Source organism: Saccoglossus kowalevskii, chromosome 20 (assembly GCF_978046115.1).
Source record: "Saccoglossus kowalevskii chromosome 20, keSacKowa6.1, whole genome shotgun sequence".
In the NCBI taxonomy this organism is placed as follows: domain Eukaryota; kingdom Metazoa; phylum Hemichordata; class Enteropneusta; family Harrimaniidae; genus Saccoglossus; species Saccoglossus kowalevskii.
The window spans coordinates 19,470,007-19,489,104 of NC_140660.1; the positions used below are offsets into that span (position 1 = coordinate 19,470,007).

Below are 19,098 nucleotides of genomic sequence, written 5' to 3' on the forward strand. Positions count from 1 at the left end.
ATTTTCTACAATTAAGTGTAGAAGTTTAAGTAAAAGTTTCACAAAATTATTTACATCAACAATGCAGTGTATTACTTCAAGAAAAAGTAAGTTAAAAATATCAATATCTTTAGTCTGGGAGATTAACAACAAAACTAAAAAACAAGTATGAAATAAAAATTGAAGTGAACAACACAATCAAACACAGCACTATATTGAATTGATAACAGATTGAAATAAGAAAGAATAAAATAAACCTGCCCAAATTTTGTCAGGAATTGAAAAAAACAATTTTTACAAACCCAAACAAAATTTCTTCTTAAACATTTAACTCATAATAAATTTTTGTATAATCGTTATATGGTCTGGCTGATAGATTTACAACATAACTAATAAAACAAGTATCCTAAATTATCAAATAGCCAAATAAAGCAATCAATCACAACACTAAATTACAATGAGTCGTTAAAAAATTTAATTCAAATGAGGAAGAATCAAATAAATGTATTTTTCATTAACTTTAGCTACCAACTCATATTTGTTATGAATTGGAAAATATTATTTTATACAAAATCAAAACACAATTTGTTATCAGACATTTAACTAATATAAATAATATATTGTTGTACATATATTTTATGGCTTGTAGATTTACGACATAATTAATATAACAAGTATGAAATAACTCAGTTGTCCTTGAAATCAACATCACTATAAAACACAGTACTACACTGAGTTGATAACAAGTAGTAGTTTGAATTAGGAAGAATTAATTAAACATGTTTTCAAAAACCATAACTACCTGAGCATATTGTTTGGGAAATGAAAAATATGATTTAAATTAAACCAAAACAATTAGGCTCATAAAACAGTTTATACATTTCATATATTGTATCAATGGTAGATTTACAACATAACGAATAAAACAAGTGATCTCAAGTACGGAATAGCCCAGTGGTTGTATTATTTAAATTCTTGTACTTCCTTCTTCGTAGTCAAAGACATGTACTAGTAGTTGTATTTAGGAAATACATGTATTTTATGGAAACTAACTGACAGCAAAGCTAAATAGTTACAGTTTTGAATAGAAAGACGGAACAGCGTCTGTAGTCACACATTTATTTGGGTCAGTATCAAACCACATGTTGGAGATACACTGATAACAAAGCCCCCTAAGCAGGTAACAATTTTCAAAACTTTTAACCGGACTTGTCATCAGGACATTGTAAATATCAATAAAACAAAAATACACATTGCAAATTTACACTTTCTTAAAGTGTTCACGTTTTATAACAGTTCAAACATTTTGTCCACCATGGCTCAGGCACCTGTCGCACCAAAGTCTCTCCTCGATGAAATTAGTGAAGATTTCCTCAGTTGTTCAATCTGTTTGGAGATCTACAAGAATCCTAAAGTTCTACCATGTTTTCATACATTCTGTCAGCAATGTTTGGCGACCTTTAAGGCTAAATCAGGAGGTGTTTTGAAGTGTGCAACATGCAGAATTCAGTATGACACACCCATCCAGGATCTGAAGTCCAATTTCTTTTTAACAAGTCTACTTGACACATACCACCGACAGAGACAGCTGAGTACTGACCATCCACAACAATGTGAGATATGTCAAGAGAAGACAGCAACTCACAGGTGTGTAGACTGTCCTCAATTTAATTGTGATGGATGTGTTACTATTCATGAACGCATCCCAACTCTCCGTTTTCACGAGGTACTAACACTTGACAAGTACAAGGAAATAGAATCCAGGGACCATCGAATGGTGCAGTCCAAAGTGTTCTGTAGTGTCCATAAAGACAGTCATTTAGAATTCTATTGTGAATCATGCCAGGTACCTGTCTGTTACAAGTGTACTATAGTTGAACACAGAGTTCCTGAACACAACCATAGAAACTTACAGGAGGTAGCAGATGAGTATAAAGCACAACTGAAAGAAATTTTGGGACAGTTAAAAGTGAAAGAGAAACAGGCTGAAAAAGAAAAATCAGCTGCTGAATCATTAAGAGAAGCTACCCGCAATCACTATGAGTCAGAGAAAGTGAAAGTTGCAACAAGAGCAAAAGAAATGATAGAGAGAGTAAAAAGAGAAGAGGGGAAGCTCATCGATGCCTTAGATGAAAAAGCCCGGATTGGATTAAAAGATGTGGAAATGAACATCAATGAGAGAGAATTTCACCATGGCAACATTGTCAGCACACATCAGTATCTAGAAACACTGGTGCATCATGGTAATGCTGTTCATCTACTATCTACCAGGACTGAAACAATGAAGAACATAAAGATGATGGTTTCTATCAAAACCAAACTATTAACTTGTCCTGAAATCACTGAGTTCCATCCATGGAGAGAACATGCAGTGATGGGGGAGATTAAATCAGACATCTGTCCTTTCAAATGTACAGTTGGTAACATACCAAAACAACTTCGGAAAGGTGAATCTGCCAAGCTGCTCATTACAACCAGAGATTCCGAAGGAAAACAAGTCATTCCCCGTCAAGATGTCACAGTGAAGACAAAAAATCCTGATGCATCATGCGAAAGCATTGATGTTGAAGACAATACTGATGGGACATTTAATGTGATGATAATGGAAAAGAAGGTAGAAACACATCAAGTTGCCATAACGATTGGAAACCAACATATTCCAGGATCACCATTCCATATTCCTGTCATTAGATTGGTGCAGACAGTGGGAAAAGCAGGTGAAGAACAACTCAGCTATCCTTTGGGACTGACCATAAATAAAAATGATGAATTTGTCACAGCTGATAGAGGTAACAAGAGAGTGACCATTCATGACAGTGATGGTAATTACAGACAATCATTCAGATTTACTGATCAGTTTCCAGGGCCATTTATTCCATGTGATGTAGCAATATCAGATGATAATGAATACTTTATGTTAGATGATAGTAACAATCAAATAGTTGTTAGTGATGAATATGGAAAGTTGATTAGAAAGTTTGGTAGCTCTGAAATCGATAATCCACGTGGAATTGCAATTAATCCTGTTAATAAGAATGTGTATGTGAGTGAGTATGATAAGGATTGTATAAGGAAGTATACCCAGAGTGGCGTGTACATAAAGTCATATGGAAAGAGTGGGAGAGAGCAGAGAGAGTTCAATGGACCTTGCATGTTAGCTACTAATAGTAAAGGGTTGGTGTATGTGCCAGATTTGCGCAACAATCGTATCCAGGTATTCAATTCTGATGACCAGTTTATGTTTGAATTCTCCTCTACTGGTGAGAGGACAATGAGTCGACCCAGGGCAGTGGCCATAGATAAGAATGATTATGTATATGTGAGTAGTGAACATAAAGTCACTAAGCATGACATCCACGGTCGGTTTATATGTAGGATTGATAGTGAGAAAGATAGACTGAGTTATCCATATGGTTTAGCAGTATGTGATGATTGTAAATTGGCTGTAGTGGATTATGGAAACACTTGCATCAAAATATTTGTAGAGTGAAACCAGTGTGTAATGATGATAAAATTGTAGAGGACAAGGGCAATGAAGAGCATAGGAGTGTTTGTATATTTGTTTTGCAAGAGATACATTTCAAGGGTAAATAAAAACAGGGCAGACATATCATAAATTGGCAGACAGGCAACTTCCGAAATAATGAAATTAATAAGTGGTGTCATTTTGTCTTTTTGTAACTAATCATGAAATTGCAAATGAATAAAAGCGGCTAAAATTATTAGAACCATATGTGTATGTGCTTCTATTTTTTAATTGATTGTTACCTATGCAAATTAATTACATTGATTCATTATGGGGATGTGTATTGCTATACTGATAAAACTATTAACATTTAAAAAATGAAAGTAGTTAATTAGGATGCAAATTAGCTTATCAATATGGACATATTAATTACAAACTAGAGGTAGATATAGTAGGGAATCATCACGCCAAAACCTGTTGTTGCGATAGAAAATAAACAAGCCAAATAAAATTAATTAGTATGTTAATTATATCATTAATATGAACAGTTTAACCTCAAAAGATCAAATATTAAACTACACAAAAAGTGTGTATGTATGACTTTCTGAAATATTGATATTATCTGTGAATGACTTTTTACAACTCAGAAAAAAAAGATTGTGGTACCTGTAGTTACTGAATGATGAAGTTGTATGTATTCTGATTAATTTTTAATCCAAAATGGCCGCCAGAGCCACCATTGTCTGATTAATTTTTAATCCAAAATGGCCGCCAGAGCCACCATTGATTCTGTTATTTACACTATTGAGGTTTTTTGTTTTGTTTTTTTATATTGCAATTTGAATTCAGTAAGTCAATTTGCATATTATATTTGAACTTTAGGTGACATTTTTACACAATTGCCACCAATTAATTGTATATATTTCTGAAATCTCAAGAAAATTTAAAATGTTAATTTTCAGATTTATTTGCTCTGAATTTATTGCTATCTGTGTGTTTTGACATTGCACTACTCATATTATTTTTCTTTTGTTTTATTGTTATCTATTTTTCAATGAATTGTAGTTGATTAAATAAATTAAATATACCTTACTAAGTTGATTTCATCATCACTCAAAGTAAATTATACACAGATGAACGAAAACTCATGTATTCTATGTTTTCCCATTTACACGCTTTTAATTCATCAAAAGGGAATGAGAAATTTATACTTATAATGTAATGAGCAGCAACACCTTGCTATAGGATTAATTAACTGCACTAATGCTGCCTATGAAAAACGAGAAAATTAAAATGTTATTCCATTATGAAATTGCATTTCTTGCTGATATTTGTTCTTTTATCTAACCAAATCATTATTATGTATATGCCCGAAAAAGGAATGTCAAACCTTATTTACGGTGATACTATTCTATTCAATTATTTCTTTCATAATGGCTTGTACTTAAAGCTTCTCATAAGTCTGCACCACACGAACCCAGGTGCACCACACGAACCCAGGTGCACCACACGAACCCAGGTGCACCACACGAACCCAGGTGCACCACACAAACCCAGGTGCACCACACGAGCCCAGGTGCACCACCCGAACCCAGGTGCACCACACGAACCCAGGTGCACCACACGAACACAGGTGCACCACACAAACCCAGGTAAGGTGTTGGTCTTTTATGGAGCTCAGTCAAAGGCAGGATTTGAACTGATGATAAGACTAAAACTACACCCATAACAATATCCTAAATGATTACCGAGTAGAAGTGATAGTATTTTCTATAATTCAGTATAGATGTTTGAAGTGATTTCACTGTGGTTGGCGTGCATCATTCCTAATAGCAAATTCAACACCTGCAATATTATTTACACATTAACGTAGTTTTTTGGCGAAGAAAATGCCGTTTCAAAAATTGACATAACATTCCACTGCTTCATGGGGAAGTCGGGTCAAAATATCTTTATATTTAGTATAGTAAATTTACAACGTAACCAATAAAACAAAAGACCTCAAGTATGAAATAGCTCAGTTGTCCTTGGAGTCAACAACGCAATAAAACATAGTAATACATTGAGTTGATAAAAAGTAGTAGTTGAAATAAGGAAGACTGTGTTTTCCAATAACCAAAGCTGCATACACATATTTTTTTAGGAATTGAAACATATTATTATATACAAACCAAAACAAAATTAGTTATTAAATGTTATAATTCATAAATTTCTTATATGGTCCCATTGATAGATTTACAACATAAATATTAAAAGTGACCGTGTTGTGATCTCAAATAGGTCAGTTGTATTATTTAATTTCTTGTACTTCCTTCTATGTATCAAAGACATGTACTAAATTTAGTGACAGGAGAAACGGCGATTGACCGACAGAGGTGTGAGTGGCGAGGCGATTCTCATATGACCGATTCATACCCTTTTTGCGGCAGGAGTAGAGGGCGATCAGAAAATGAACAGTGACCATTTTATTTATGATTTCTACTGGAGAGCACAAAACATTTAAAGCGGGGAGTCGTCACAATATAAAAACACTCACGGTCGTGCGACTAGTCAGCAACGCGGAGACATTAGTTACGATGTTCAGATTTCATCAGAATAACACCAGTGTACTCAATTAGGCCAAATCACGGGCGTCTTTGTGTAATCTTTTAACATACACATCAATATTTGCTATGTAATTTATTAAAATCGGATGGTCGTCTCTTGCGCATGCGCGGGAATTGATAACAACGCACACTGAAAACGCGAAGGCTCATGGGTAGACGTTTGTTTGTAAACAACGACCCGCTTTAGCCGTCTGCCGAATGTGCAGGTGACGACCCCCCCCCCCCCCGCTTTAAATGAACTACACGTTTTCATGGTTCAGAAATACCATCGTTAGTAATCGCTGAATGGTTTCGAGGACTCGACTCTTCAAGCGTGTAACATGAATAGAAAAAAATCACTGTGATACACGAAAGGTCAAAGGTCATGCGAATTTGCTGTGCTGGTATATACTTCACAAAAATTAGTCATTTATAATTATATTATAACGCTCTCACTATACCACTATTAGTGAATGATTGATTTTGATTGGACGATGTTTTAATTTATGCAAAATGCACCGTTATTCATGGGGCAGTATAGTTTCGAAGTTGTGTCCCGTATTATCAGTATTTTTTAAATATTAGATTTGATTCTGCTTTATTTTGATAAGTAAGGTAACACGATGGACACTTTTATATATTGACAGTTTGTTAAAAAGGAAACTTAGTTTACCGAAAAAAGGTAAGCAAAACTAAAATAATATAGTGTCGTCTGCACCGTTTCGCTCGAACGAGCAAAGAACCGCCGTCAACAAATTCGCTGGGATTGTTTTTTACCTTAAAACGGGGGAGTCGTCGTCTGTGCATGCGTCAGATGGCCATAGCGCGTTTCCGTTTACAAACAAGCGTCTACCCGTGAGCCTTTGCATGTTTAGCTTGTGTTGTTATCGTCGCTTGGGACTCAATTCCCGCGCGTGCGCAGGTGACGACCCTCCCGCTTTAAATTAACATGGTTGGTGGCATGCAATTGAGCGTCCTACTATCTAAATATTCAAAAATACAAAACAGAAATCTTGCTCAATAAATTTAAAATTTGTGGGTACAAGAACCGCATGCTTTTAACGTGTTTATATTATATGTAATTTTGAGAATAATGTAAGGCAGGCAGGGCGATCAAAGTGCTATAAAATACAGTCACTAAGATTTAAAGGGTAACCTATCACCAGAGGGCGATCGTGCGCTCAAACATTCAATTACGTATGTGGGCGCCACTGAAGGCCATCGAACTTTAGTTGAACTACAAGTCAAGGAAGCTGTACTTAGGTTGTACTATACAAGACCCCCTAACCGGGAACTAAATTTCAGTAATAACATTCAATGCAATACATGCCCAGCAAGTGCTACTGTTGTTGGAAAGCTGTGCGACTAATAGTATTCGCTGCGGTTTTGATCCCTGATTCGTTGGTCCGATTTCTTGTACTACATGTTTTAGATTGCTGACTACTCTAATGGATTGTGGATAATTTTTAATTGTTGGGCAAACACTACAAAGTAGAGCCACGTTTTTTTTTTCCAAAAATCCTCTCAGACTCTCAGTTTTTAAACTCGTAACAGAACAACCCCATCTAAAATTTAGGTGAGTTACCCCTCCCATCCCGCACTGAGTAGAACAAACCAGAGGTCAGAATGACTACGATTAAGTAGTTTAAGGGACAAACAAAAGTGACATAATACTACGCCCAGAAGCCCATAACCCACTTATCCCTGCAAATCTATGTGGATATTGCATGATATGAATACGATTATTCTACACTAGTTGACACGCTCCAATAACGTAACCATGGCAGCGTATTTAGAAATTCAAGAGGGTTGAATCAAAACTACAGGGCAAAATTCAAAATTATGAAAGCCGCCCTCTAGCGGTTTAGACTGGAGGACATAAGGTTTGTTTGTTTTCCACTAATCCTACATAACATTTTATGATGCTTGAGTTGCCAGTTTTTACGAGGTTATATATCCTGCTTTATGCTTAATGTGTCGATACACAAGAACAATGTGAATCGCGTGATATGCATTCGTGTTTGCTGTGCCCGTGGCGGACAATCGTGGCTGGCATCATTGTGGGGGCACCTGAATTACCTTGCATGCTTGAATGAATATAAACGATGTAAATTATCGACCTTACATTCAATCCATTCTGAAAAGTTTTTCAATCTCACTAAATGCCAGAATCTGGGCGTAGAAAAACAGAAAAAAAAAGTTTTCTACTAAAACGCGAAATATTAATAAGTACATGCATACATAGATTTATAAGGAACGTTAAACTCAAAGGGCGGTAGTCGTCGCGCGCGTCCTGTTCGATATGGGACTCATAGCGACGTATACAACGCATGTAAAATACATTGTTTGTTTACATGAAATTCGAACACGCGCTGCTAGGCGACCACTGCCCTTTAAAAGTACGTTAAATGTCGAGCGCTGACCCCGTCAGTGTTTACGTCATGTGCTAGTGTGTCTATCAGATGTGTTTTAAGGACATGCACTGTTCAAACATATTTTTGTTTTCTAATATGCCTGGTGGAATTTGACAGCGTGCGTCTTGGACGCTACATTTTTCCCTGCGAATATTTTTCCGCATTTCTTGTTAATTTTGGTCGACATGGTAATAATTTCTAATCTGCTACACTGTTTTCTAGGTATATTTTTGGCTAATATTAAACAGGTTCTATAAAACAATATGTCCTGAAAACATTTCATCTACTTGACAAATACTGATACTCAGTAAGCATACGGCAAGTATATGCGCTAAAAACATGCGCACACGTCAAAAAACGGGGAAGTGGCACACCACCTTTAAGAGATCGATGAAGCTGTGCTATTATTATAGATGACGGGTCAGTGACCCCAAATCCAATGTTTTGCTTTATAGTCCAGTACAGTCAGTGTGTCCGCTAAGGCTGCTGAATAGCGTTGGGCGGTCTCCCTGTTCTATTTTGATCGAGGACGTGGGTAGTTGCGCACAACTTACGTGAAGGTGCCTCTAAAGATAGTTCAACGCAGTCTTTGCTACCATTCTCGGGGTAAGTTTGGCTATTATATACAAGGAAAAGCCGCACACTTTGTACATACGTGATCTAAGGTTTCAGTCCTGTAAACACTCAGTCGCTGTAGTTGCGCACCCCAAATACGGACACCTATATGATTGGTAACGCATGGTCACACAGGCACATCGGTGTCTAACGTGTGAAGCATACAATGCGACAAACTCGACAAACATTCAGATGTTACTTCTCAGGGCAAACGCTTTTAAGACAATAATAATCACATTCACTTAGCATATGTCGCCCCTCCCCCATGATTGCGCAGTCATATGCCTGGAACATGTCGCCAATATTAGAACTATTTACGACCCACAGTAAATGTGGCAAACTACCATTTAGTAGATTTGAATAATTTATTGGTTGTGAAACCCATGCCAAAATAGGTTCATGTATAAAACGGGGGGAACGTTGTGGGTAGATTTAATATGTAAGGCAGTGGCGGTGAACTGAGAACGAACTTTACTAGACCGCGTTCCGAGTTACAATGTATAATTGATGAGTGCGAGTGTGCCAGACTAGTAACTGGGTCAGAGTGATTAATGTCTCCCCTATCATATAGAAACGACTTGCGAGTTAGAATTGGTCTGACGGAAGGAGTGGTTTAAAAGGCATAGACGTCGGGCGAATTTTGTTCAGTCAGGACTGACTCATTTTGGATCAATTTGATATCCTGGCTCCAACAAAAAAAGATCGGCAAACATAGAAAGCCGATACCAAGTACGTACGCGTCACTGCCCTATGGGAGGAGTGACTCATTGGATATTGGATACCATTAACGTTATACAGCCCATATACACTGGAAGAATTCAACCCAACGGCGGAGACCCTTATGTGACGCCCGGCACTCTGTGAGAATACCTGTTGTAGTGTCCCTTATCGCAGGCGGAGCTAAAGGCATACAGTAACTAACTTTTACTTTGCAGATAGTTAGTACGTAGCATCACTCCGGAGTCCCGTACTAGGTGTTGTAGGAGCGACAGACAAAAAGAATACATTATATAGATCAGAACGCTACCATTACACAGAATGAGTGACATCATATACAATAGACAATCAGACTTGACCTCGGCTGCCCCAGTAATTGGAAATGAGCAATGCATTTTCAGAAACATGACATTTCGGCCTGGACCACGTGATTCACCATTAAACAAAATACAAGACTCACCCTGAATGGAATTCACACAGACGTGACAATGACTCCACTACTGTGTGCGTGTGTCACTCCTGCGACCTTGTTGTTTAACAATTTATTGTACTGTGTGCGTTGTCTCCAGACGGAATGAAGACTACTTGTTTGATGTAGACCCCAGGTTTCTAACATAAAACGTTTTTTTTCCAAACTATATGATTTAGAGTGATATATGACCGGTGCAATATGTCCAGCAGGACGACTAGTATTCAAAATATCTGGCACCTGTTGATTAGAATACATGAGAACACGGCCCAAAACAAACTCGGCACTGATTAACGTAATTTGTCCACTAGTTATGATTAGCTTTGTAGAATATTCCGCCTTACTGTCCACCCGGCTGTCCCCCGGTCATTTCTGTTGACACATTCCGAACAGTAATAATAGCATGCATATCGTTAAAAACAGCCACGGAGATAAAATAAAGTATTGAACACTGAAGAGTTCTGTTTTGGTGCCGGGTTCACTGTACATTTGGGTACCGAGTTCGTTTCGGTACCGGATTCACTTGTACATTTGGTGCCGGGTTCGCTTGTATACATTGTGTTCATGTATTATTTCAATGATTTGTCCATATTTTGTAATATATTGTCTATTTATTTTGGTTTGTGGTTGTATTATATGTTCATGAACTTGCATTTTCTGCATGCGTCTTCCGCATGTTGATCTACAGTTGTGTGTGCTTTATCCACCCCGCCCTGTTCCGTATAGACAACAAACGGTCTAATCTGTTCTTACCTAAGCTAAAGTTGAAATAACATACCCAGTCGGAGATAATCATTTGAAAGTAAGCAAAACTATTGATCTTTTTGTGTGTTTTTTTTGTTGGTACATATCAAGTTATTATTGCGTCACAACTTTATGTGTTCTTTGTGTTTTATTATTTTTATTTACTAGATAATATTCGCGAAGAAGAATATTTCTGTCTGTGGTTCAAGTAGACCGACGCTTTACAATGAGTGACAGGAACAAGCCGGAATGGACGGAAGTGACGCAAGAATACGATGGTGAAAACTGCGGACTTACGGAATTCCCGAATGATATTCTGCAGAAATATCGCCATGCAAGAGTGGTCTTACTAAGTGGTAACAGAATACGTCAGTTGCCCGAAACAATCAGATGTTTTGACCGAATAGTTCTACTCGGATTGAATGGTAACCGTCTATCAGCACTGCCGGAATGCATCGGCGAGCTGACAACGCTGAGGTCGCTGGGCGTACTGGGTAATCCACTGAGGTCGTTGCCAAGCTCATTGGTCAATCTGGTCAACCTGGAAGAGTTTTACTGTGATTCCATTCCTGGTTTGTTGGATAGAGGCGTCGGCATTTGGGAGGATAAAATGAAAGTACGAAGATTATGGATGGAAATCTTTCCCGATATGCCAGGTTAGCACATATGTGAATTACACCTTTTTATTATAATTAAAATAAAATGACGCCCTCTGCGGCTACAGAGGATCGCTATGACTGGCAGGTCACATTTTAGATAATTTTGCATGTTCCAATTTAAATTAGCAAGTAAACTGATGTTAACCTTATTAAATTCTATAAAATAAAAAAATAAAAAACACATCATCTCACGACCAGACAACTGCGCACGCGCGAGAATTGAGTTCTAAGCGACGATAACAACGCACGCTATAAAAGGCAATGGATTCTGGGTAGACGATTGTTTACAAACAACGAATAGCTATAGCCATCTGCCGCATGCGCAGGTGACGACACCTCCACTTTAAAGCATAATGACTTAGAGACTGAGTAACTAATTTATTTCAAAATAAAGATTTAAAATTTGCAACAATTTTGATGCTCATTTTACTTATTTCGCTTTGAGGGGTGTAGTCGTCATACGAGAACGCATTGGATTGTGGGAAATTCAATTTTTATATATCAACTCGAATGTCGCACATGAGCGGCGTGACTACCACCGGCCTTTAAACACTAAGATAAAGACTTCCCCTTCATTTTCAGAATCTGTGATTTTTTTCGTTTTTATACTTAAAAATACAGTATTTTTTACCAAGTAAAATCATATTAATGTTATTGTTCCTAGATGAGTTGTTGAACACAACAAACTACAATAGGTTTGTAATTTTATTCTACTTCCTTTATTCATATTTAAAGACAAATAAAACGCATTTTATCTTTTTTCTGTAATATTTTTATGTAATCGGTAATTATGAAAATTATCATTGGCGTGCACTTGGAATACATTTCGTTCTGAATTATTCTTAATATATTTTTTTAATTTTCCTGTAAAATTCAGTTGTTTTCATTTTTTCGCTCAAAACGAAAGATTTTCACAATGTCGAAAGGGCAACAGTTTATCGTTGTGTTGTCAAAGGACATAGTATGTTGCTGAATAAGTTATTACCTAAAGAACTATACAACAGAGAAGTACCTCGTAAAATCTCGCTGTGACGTCACTTAATCACCATTGTTTATACTAAAACATATTCTACCACTACTTCTTTGTGTTCAATGCTTTTCGAGTGTATTCACCCGGAAAGATATTTAAAATATAATAAACTACGCAGTCAGAACAAATAAAATGCTGACGGAAGTATAGCTGCAAGCTGCAATGAGTGGGTTCTTAGATCAGTAAGTTCAGGTCAATTATTGATCGGATGATAAATGATCAGTAAAAAATAAATGAGAAAATTTCTGAAATAACTTGAAAAAAAATAGAAAAAATAGAAAAAATATCTAAACCCCCAACACAAATCTTGTTTGAACCTGCATTTACAAACACACACTGAGCGGACCGGTATTACCATATAATTTATAATTGCTGCTACTACGCTATTAAACAGTGTTACACTGTCTTTTATAACAAGCATTCTAAGAAATCCCTTCAGATGCATGCATATTAGCTTATAGTGATAATCGTCGGCGATTTTTCTAATTGCCATTACATACGGACACTGAAGAAGGGTGAAGTCTTATTCATGAACATGTGAGCAGTGTAACTACGTTGAAATTATTGTATAAAACGTGTCCTATCAGGAAAAAAACAGACGAAATCAGCTGTAGCAGTGAATAATTAACACTTCCTCTGAAGTTAAACTCGGCTGTCACTCTGAATTCTTCATATTTTATATCCACAGAACAAAATGGTGGCAACATCTTCGTTGATTTTAGACTAAAAAATAATGGCCCACAACGCCGATGTTCTTCCATTAAAAGCATTTTCTGATTTGAATATGTTTCCAAAACATAGCTTTTTAAAGGGCAGTGGTTGTTGCACAGCGCATGTTCCAATTTCATGTAAACAGTGTATTTTACATGTGTCATGTATGTTGCCATGAGTCCTATAAAGGACGCGGCATGATTACCACTACCCTTTAAAACCAGATATGAAACACGCAATTTAAAGTCCCGAGTGTAAAATGTACCACATAATTAACCTTTCATGACATACAATCACAAAATGAACCCCACAATGTATCATTGGTAACTGCAGATATCGACCAGAGCAAACCTGAGAAACTGAAACCCAAGATGACAATTGGGGACGACCTTTCAGATGAAGATGATGAGGTAGTTGAAAGGAAAATGAGTGTGGAGATAATGGAGAGATATCCGATGGGCCATACGTCAAAGGGTCAAGCAATTATTATCAATAATAACAAATTTCAAACGCTTCCTAGTAGAGATGGAACAGAGATTGATGAAAGTAAGTTAAGCGTTCATTGCAATTACCTCGCTGACTGCAGCTACTTAGCAGAAGACAAGTAGAAAACTACAAGTTACTCATGGACTACAGTTACCATGTAAACTAAAATTTCCCATAGCAGACTACAATTACCGTGCAAACAAGGATTGCATATGGCAGGCTACAAGTACCTAAAATCTCCATGAATGATACAAATACCTTGCAGACTACAAACACATTGCAGACTACAATAACATTTTGGGATATGTATGGTAAATATGTATGGCAGACAACAATAGTCTGGCAGACTACATCTACTTAAGTAAGACTACAAGTACATAGCAGTCTATCATTTTCTATGGCAGATTCTAATGTTCTTGCAAACTCACCTCACAGGCACTCGCCTACAATTACCTTGCAGACTAAACATATCTACAGCATACAGCAGATGGGAATTTGATAACTTGCCACTCTGGCACGGGAAAAACTTGTGTATCCTATGTGGCTGACAAATATCTATATCATTGAAACTTTTTCAGTTATATGATGTACAACAAATCTGTTGTTGACCATCATACACAAAGTATTGCACCTCCTTAAAATTACACCAGTCACCGCACATTAGCATAAAAAGTAAAGACAAACATTTGACATCATTGGATATCAGAATAAGCGTATTCATGAATTTAATAACATTCATGATAACCTTTTTTTCCTAAGTAAATGCAAATCATAAAGCTATGGCTACAGCAAATGTTGAGACAAGTCACACAGAAAATTGACATCGTGGTTGAATAGTTCCTGTTCTCCATAGATCATATACAATGTTATATTTTCATTCCTTCTTCTGTAGGATCTACGACAGAAGTTGGAACGTTGTATTGATTTATTACTGTTATGGTTTGTGTGGCTGGTTCCAATAAAAGTCAGTTTTCACTCATCGCATTATTTTATTTACTCTTCCCTCTATTTATCCCTGTAGAAAAAATTGAGGATTTATTTGAAAGTCTGGGTTTAACAGTGCATATCTATCGAGATATGACTGCTGATGAAATCACAACAGCCTTAAGATGCCTGAGTCGACAGGAACACCACAAAGCCTCTTGTATCGCAGTGTGCATACTCTCACATGGTAGAGGAGATGAGGTCGTCGGTGTTGATGGGAAATCTATTCACATTGAAGACATCACCAGATGCTTCAAAGCAGCTGAATGCCCCACTTTAGCTGGAAAACCCAAATTGTTCTTCATCCAGGCGTGCCAGGGCAGGGATGCGACGCAACCCTCCAGAGTGGAAGCGGGTGGCAGTGTAGCAGCCATTATTCCGAACGAACCTGATTTCTGTATCAGCCTGTCAACCTCCGGGTGTGGAGCATTGAGAGATGCCGAGAATGGAACGTTTTATATCACGCAAATAGTCGACATGTTGAGCACCTCTTCAGAGGAACGTGATTTTCAGCATGTTCTCTCAGAGGTACACAGTCAGGTTGCTAAGCGACTTGGGTACACCTCCTGCACACCATTCTTCAGCAGCCTCGTAAAGAAACTTTACCTGTGAAGGGTTTTAGGGGCTTACTAGTGTTTATGAATATTCCTTAGACATAAATGGTCGCCGAGATCTCATTCCCAAAAGAACTCAAGTTTTTGCCTCTCATATAATGTTTTATTTTCTCTCGTCACTACATCAACTGTTTCATTGATCTATTAACAGCGGGAGAGAACGGAACAATGTTTGTGGGGCAAAAACAAGTCTTGTGGCTTTCTCAATGGGATGTATAGGCGGCCATTTGCATTAAAGATCTAATGCAATATCAATTGATCTTATTTATACTATTGATAGAGACGAATAGTGGGTCTTAATACAATCTAATGTCTCATTCGTAGCCAGTCAGGCCATTGACGCTGCAGGTTGGCGTCCTTTCTACGCCGATCTGCAATAAAACAATTCCCTATTATAATTTTTCTCTGTTGCGTCCTCTAGTTGTGAAGCACTTCTATGTGACGTAATTGTGTCAGCAGTCGTTCGTCATTTAGAGCAGAGTAAATATTTCTTTGTTGATGTACGATTATCTAAAACAGTGAACTATAGATCAAAAACTATAGCTGCGCAGCTAATGTGATTCTCATATTCAACTATGTAACTGACGTTATTCGTCGCTAGGGGGCGCTTTTGTTGGATACTATACTAGTAGGTGAATAATGTGTTTTAAATCTTTAAATATAAAATTAAACTTATTGTGATGTTTATTATATAAATCTTTTCGACTCTGATTGAAATGAAGGTTAATTCGATAAGTTGTTATCACGTGTTTTAAACACGACTGACGTCATCCAAGTATCAACATCAAAATCGAATTGGAACCGGCATACTTACTGACATTTGATGTTCTAAGTAAAGTAATCTGTCAGTATGATTGTGTGTGCCGGGGTTGGTGGGAGATGACATTTATCAATACTGGGGGAATAGTAGCGTTTCAAATTTACAAGTTCAAGTTTAAACTTGTTATTTTTTTTGAATATTTATGCTAACTTGTTGTGTTATGCATGTACTTGTAGTTTGTGATTGAATCTGTATAACTACGGATTTTATTTTATATTTCGGTGAGTGCGAATCATTATAATCCTCTTGCAAATAAGAACAGAATCAATCTTTTGACCACTTGTCAACTACAAGTAAATTAAATACTCTGATTGTTTGTACACATATCTTCTATTTTATATTTTATAATATATAATGTAAGCAATGTTTTTTTTTTCTGTATTAATCACTGTTTTAAAGATATTGTAACCCGAAAAGGGGTTACCTAAAAATATATGCAATGGCATTAAAATGTCTTACATTATAGTCATTCATATAATGATGGAAATGTGTAAAAATAATCAGAAGAAAAAAAATTCTTCACTTTTAGTTGATTAGTGCTACCAAGATTGATTTACCCAGGCATACACATTTCATTAGCCATACATTTAAGGAGATGTTTGGTGTTGTTGGTGTAGGCCCACGACTCGCCATTTTTAATTCCTCATATGTATCCTTTGCAGACGACACCACATTGATTGTGCTAAACATATAGCTGATATATCGATTCATCTTAATCGAGATTTCAAAATTGTAAATATTTTGATAACAAAATATGTATAATCCCCATGTATGTTGCCACTTTTCAAATGTGACAGCGTATAGATTATATTAACCATTTCAACTTGGTAAATAATGGCGAGGTATCTTCTGGGAAGTTACTTTGGGTCACTATTAACAACAACCTTTCCTGTGCTAACCATATTTCTTTTATTGAAAAGAAAATTCTTACTACCCGAACTTGTCAGAGATCTTTGTCTTTGAGAATTTTTTGTTTTCACGACAATGTTATATAAAAAATAATAATAATATACTCAAGCAAGTCTTTCAATGTATATGTATTTATTTATTTTGTTTGTTTTTTTAATCAAATTTAATGTAATGAAATCTACAATAGATGAGTTTCGAGTTAAAGCGCCCTCGTCCGGTTTCTGTGAGAGAATGGGGGGGGGGGTAAATTTCTAGCTTGCGTTATCTGGTTCCCGGCTTTCTGATGAGTTATTGAACGTTTATGAGGCGATATTAACCCCATTACGTGGCTAAAATTGGAACGTTTTTACACCAGGGCGCGCAAGTTTCTAAGGTAAAGGTGAAACTCGAAACGTGTCTATTGTGGGAATGTGCTTTGTATGGCAGATTTGTTTTATATAAATTGTACGATTATACAAAATACAGTATAGCATTTGGTGTAATTATTTTTTTTTATTAAATTCAATGTAGTCGGATGAAATATGTCACGTGTATGAATTTATAAGATAAAAGTGTGCAACAGTACTAACCATGTACGGTGATATGCGACGGAGAACTCACGAGAAGCGAACTCTCGCGTTTTGCGTGCGTTTGAAAGCTTCCTCATTCCGTGTGCGTCAACCCAAAGTATTTCTAAGAAATATCGCCGCAAAACATTGCTTAAGGTAGAAGCCTACTACCTATTTTCTTAAAAGGTTGACAATGTTCATTGGTTTATTACGTGCAATGAATCATGGAGCGATTATCTCATGGCACAATGAAATATTAGATTTGTTCGGCCTACGTCATCCTACAATTTGAGATATGGCAAAATAAAAATAAAAAAATATAATACTGACAAATTCACTGTCCACTAATTTAAAAATACAACCATTATTTTCTTGAAAATTGACCTGGTGACCCCCAATTTTTTTTAAGTCAATATCCTTATATTGCCCGGAAGTTTTGACCCTCCCGTTTTAGTATTAGGTAAGTAAGTAATAATATTATGATTGTTTCTCCGATAAGCACTGCGTGATGTTTATTATAGCGCAAATGTTTGCAATTATATTTTAAAACTGTCGCCATATGTCAGCCAGGCACCATCTTCGCCAGCCAAGGAACGTTTGTTCGGGTCACCCCTCCAAACTACTAGTAACCCTTGGCAGATTGAACCACTGCAGTGTGTATTTAATAGGCGCCCCTAACGACAAGAAGGGGATATGCGACAAAAATAATCAGCCAATCAGCTATCTTGTATCAATTTACAGAAGAGCGTTTTTTTTTTAAATGGCGACCCAAGCAGAGCAGATAACGCAGTTTTTCAAGATAAAAAGCCTATCCGATCACCAAAACCATGCAATTGAGGCATTACTAGCTGTAATATTTTAATCTGATATTGTATTGTAGAGTCACTCATGAGATATCTTCTAATGTATTCATTATTCATCCCAAAATAATCATTTAATATTGATACTAGAGAACACACTCAAGAGAACACAAACTATAATTCAACTGTGCATAAGATAACATTTAAAGGGTGGTGGTCCTGACACCGTGCAACATTAGTATTGAAAAACTTTTTTGAAAAAACTAAATTTCCCATAATGCAATGCGCTCGTCTAACGCAAGTCAGTGTGAGTTTTGACCTTGGTGTGACGTGTACTAATTACCGCCTGCGACTCCTTCAATACCTTCCAATCACCAATGAAATGAACTAGTTAAAAGCTTTGTGACGTCTCGGTTTGTACTCATTGGTCTGCGCAACAGTCAAAGTCGCCATCTTTGTTTATATGAGACCAATATCTCGCGCATGCGTAGCGCGGCGACCACCGACATTTAACTATTGACCTAGTTTGTGGGTTACTCTCTACTATG

At 36.8% G+C, this 19,098-nt stretch overlaps 2 protein-coding genes across 2 annotated transcripts; both read left to right on the forward strand.

Annotated features, from left to right (window-relative positions):
- The first annotated feature begins 1,294 nt into the window (after positions 1-1,294).
- Positions 1,295-3,469, forward strand: LOC146730098 (E3 ubiquitin-protein ligase TRIM45-like). Its single transcript, XM_085494419.1, has one exon. It carries the CDS (start codon positions 1,295-1,297, stop codon positions 3,467-3,469), a length of 2,175 nt encoding a protein of 724 aa, XP_085350545.1.
- Positions 3,470-8,901: 5,432 nt separating this feature from the next.
- LOC144355121 (caspase-3-like) lies at positions 8,902-17,722 on the forward strand. The gene is made up of 4 exons (XM_078010528.2): positions 8,902-9,050; positions 11,158-11,645; positions 13,723-13,935; positions 14,897-17,722. Exons 2-4 carry the CDS (start codon positions 11,216-11,218, stop codon positions 15,469-15,471), a joined length of 1,218 nt encoding a protein of 405 aa, XP_077866654.1. The 5' UTR covers positions 8,902-9,050; positions 11,158-11,215; the 3' UTR covers positions 15,472-17,722.
- The last annotated feature ends 1,376 nt before the right edge of the window (positions 17,723-19,098 follow it).

Excerpts from the sequence above, each read along its gene's own strand:
- LOC144355121 (XM_078010528.2), top strand. The coding sequence starts at position 11,216 with ATGAGTGACAGGAACAAGCCGGAATGGACGGAAGTGACGCAAGAATAC. Across the intron at positions 11,646-13,722 it reads AATCTTTCCCGATATGCCAG|ATATCGACCAGAGCAAACCT; the intron begins GTTAGCACATAT and ends TGGTAACTGCAG. Across the intron at positions 13,936-14,896 it reads TGGAACAGAGATTGATGAAA|AAAAAATTGAGGATTTATTT; the intron begins GTAAGTTAAGCG and ends TTATCCCTGTAG.
- LOC146730098 (XM_085494419.1), top strand. The coding sequence starts at position 1,295 with ATGGCTCAGGCACCTGTCGCACCAAAGTCTCTCCTCGATGAAATTAGT.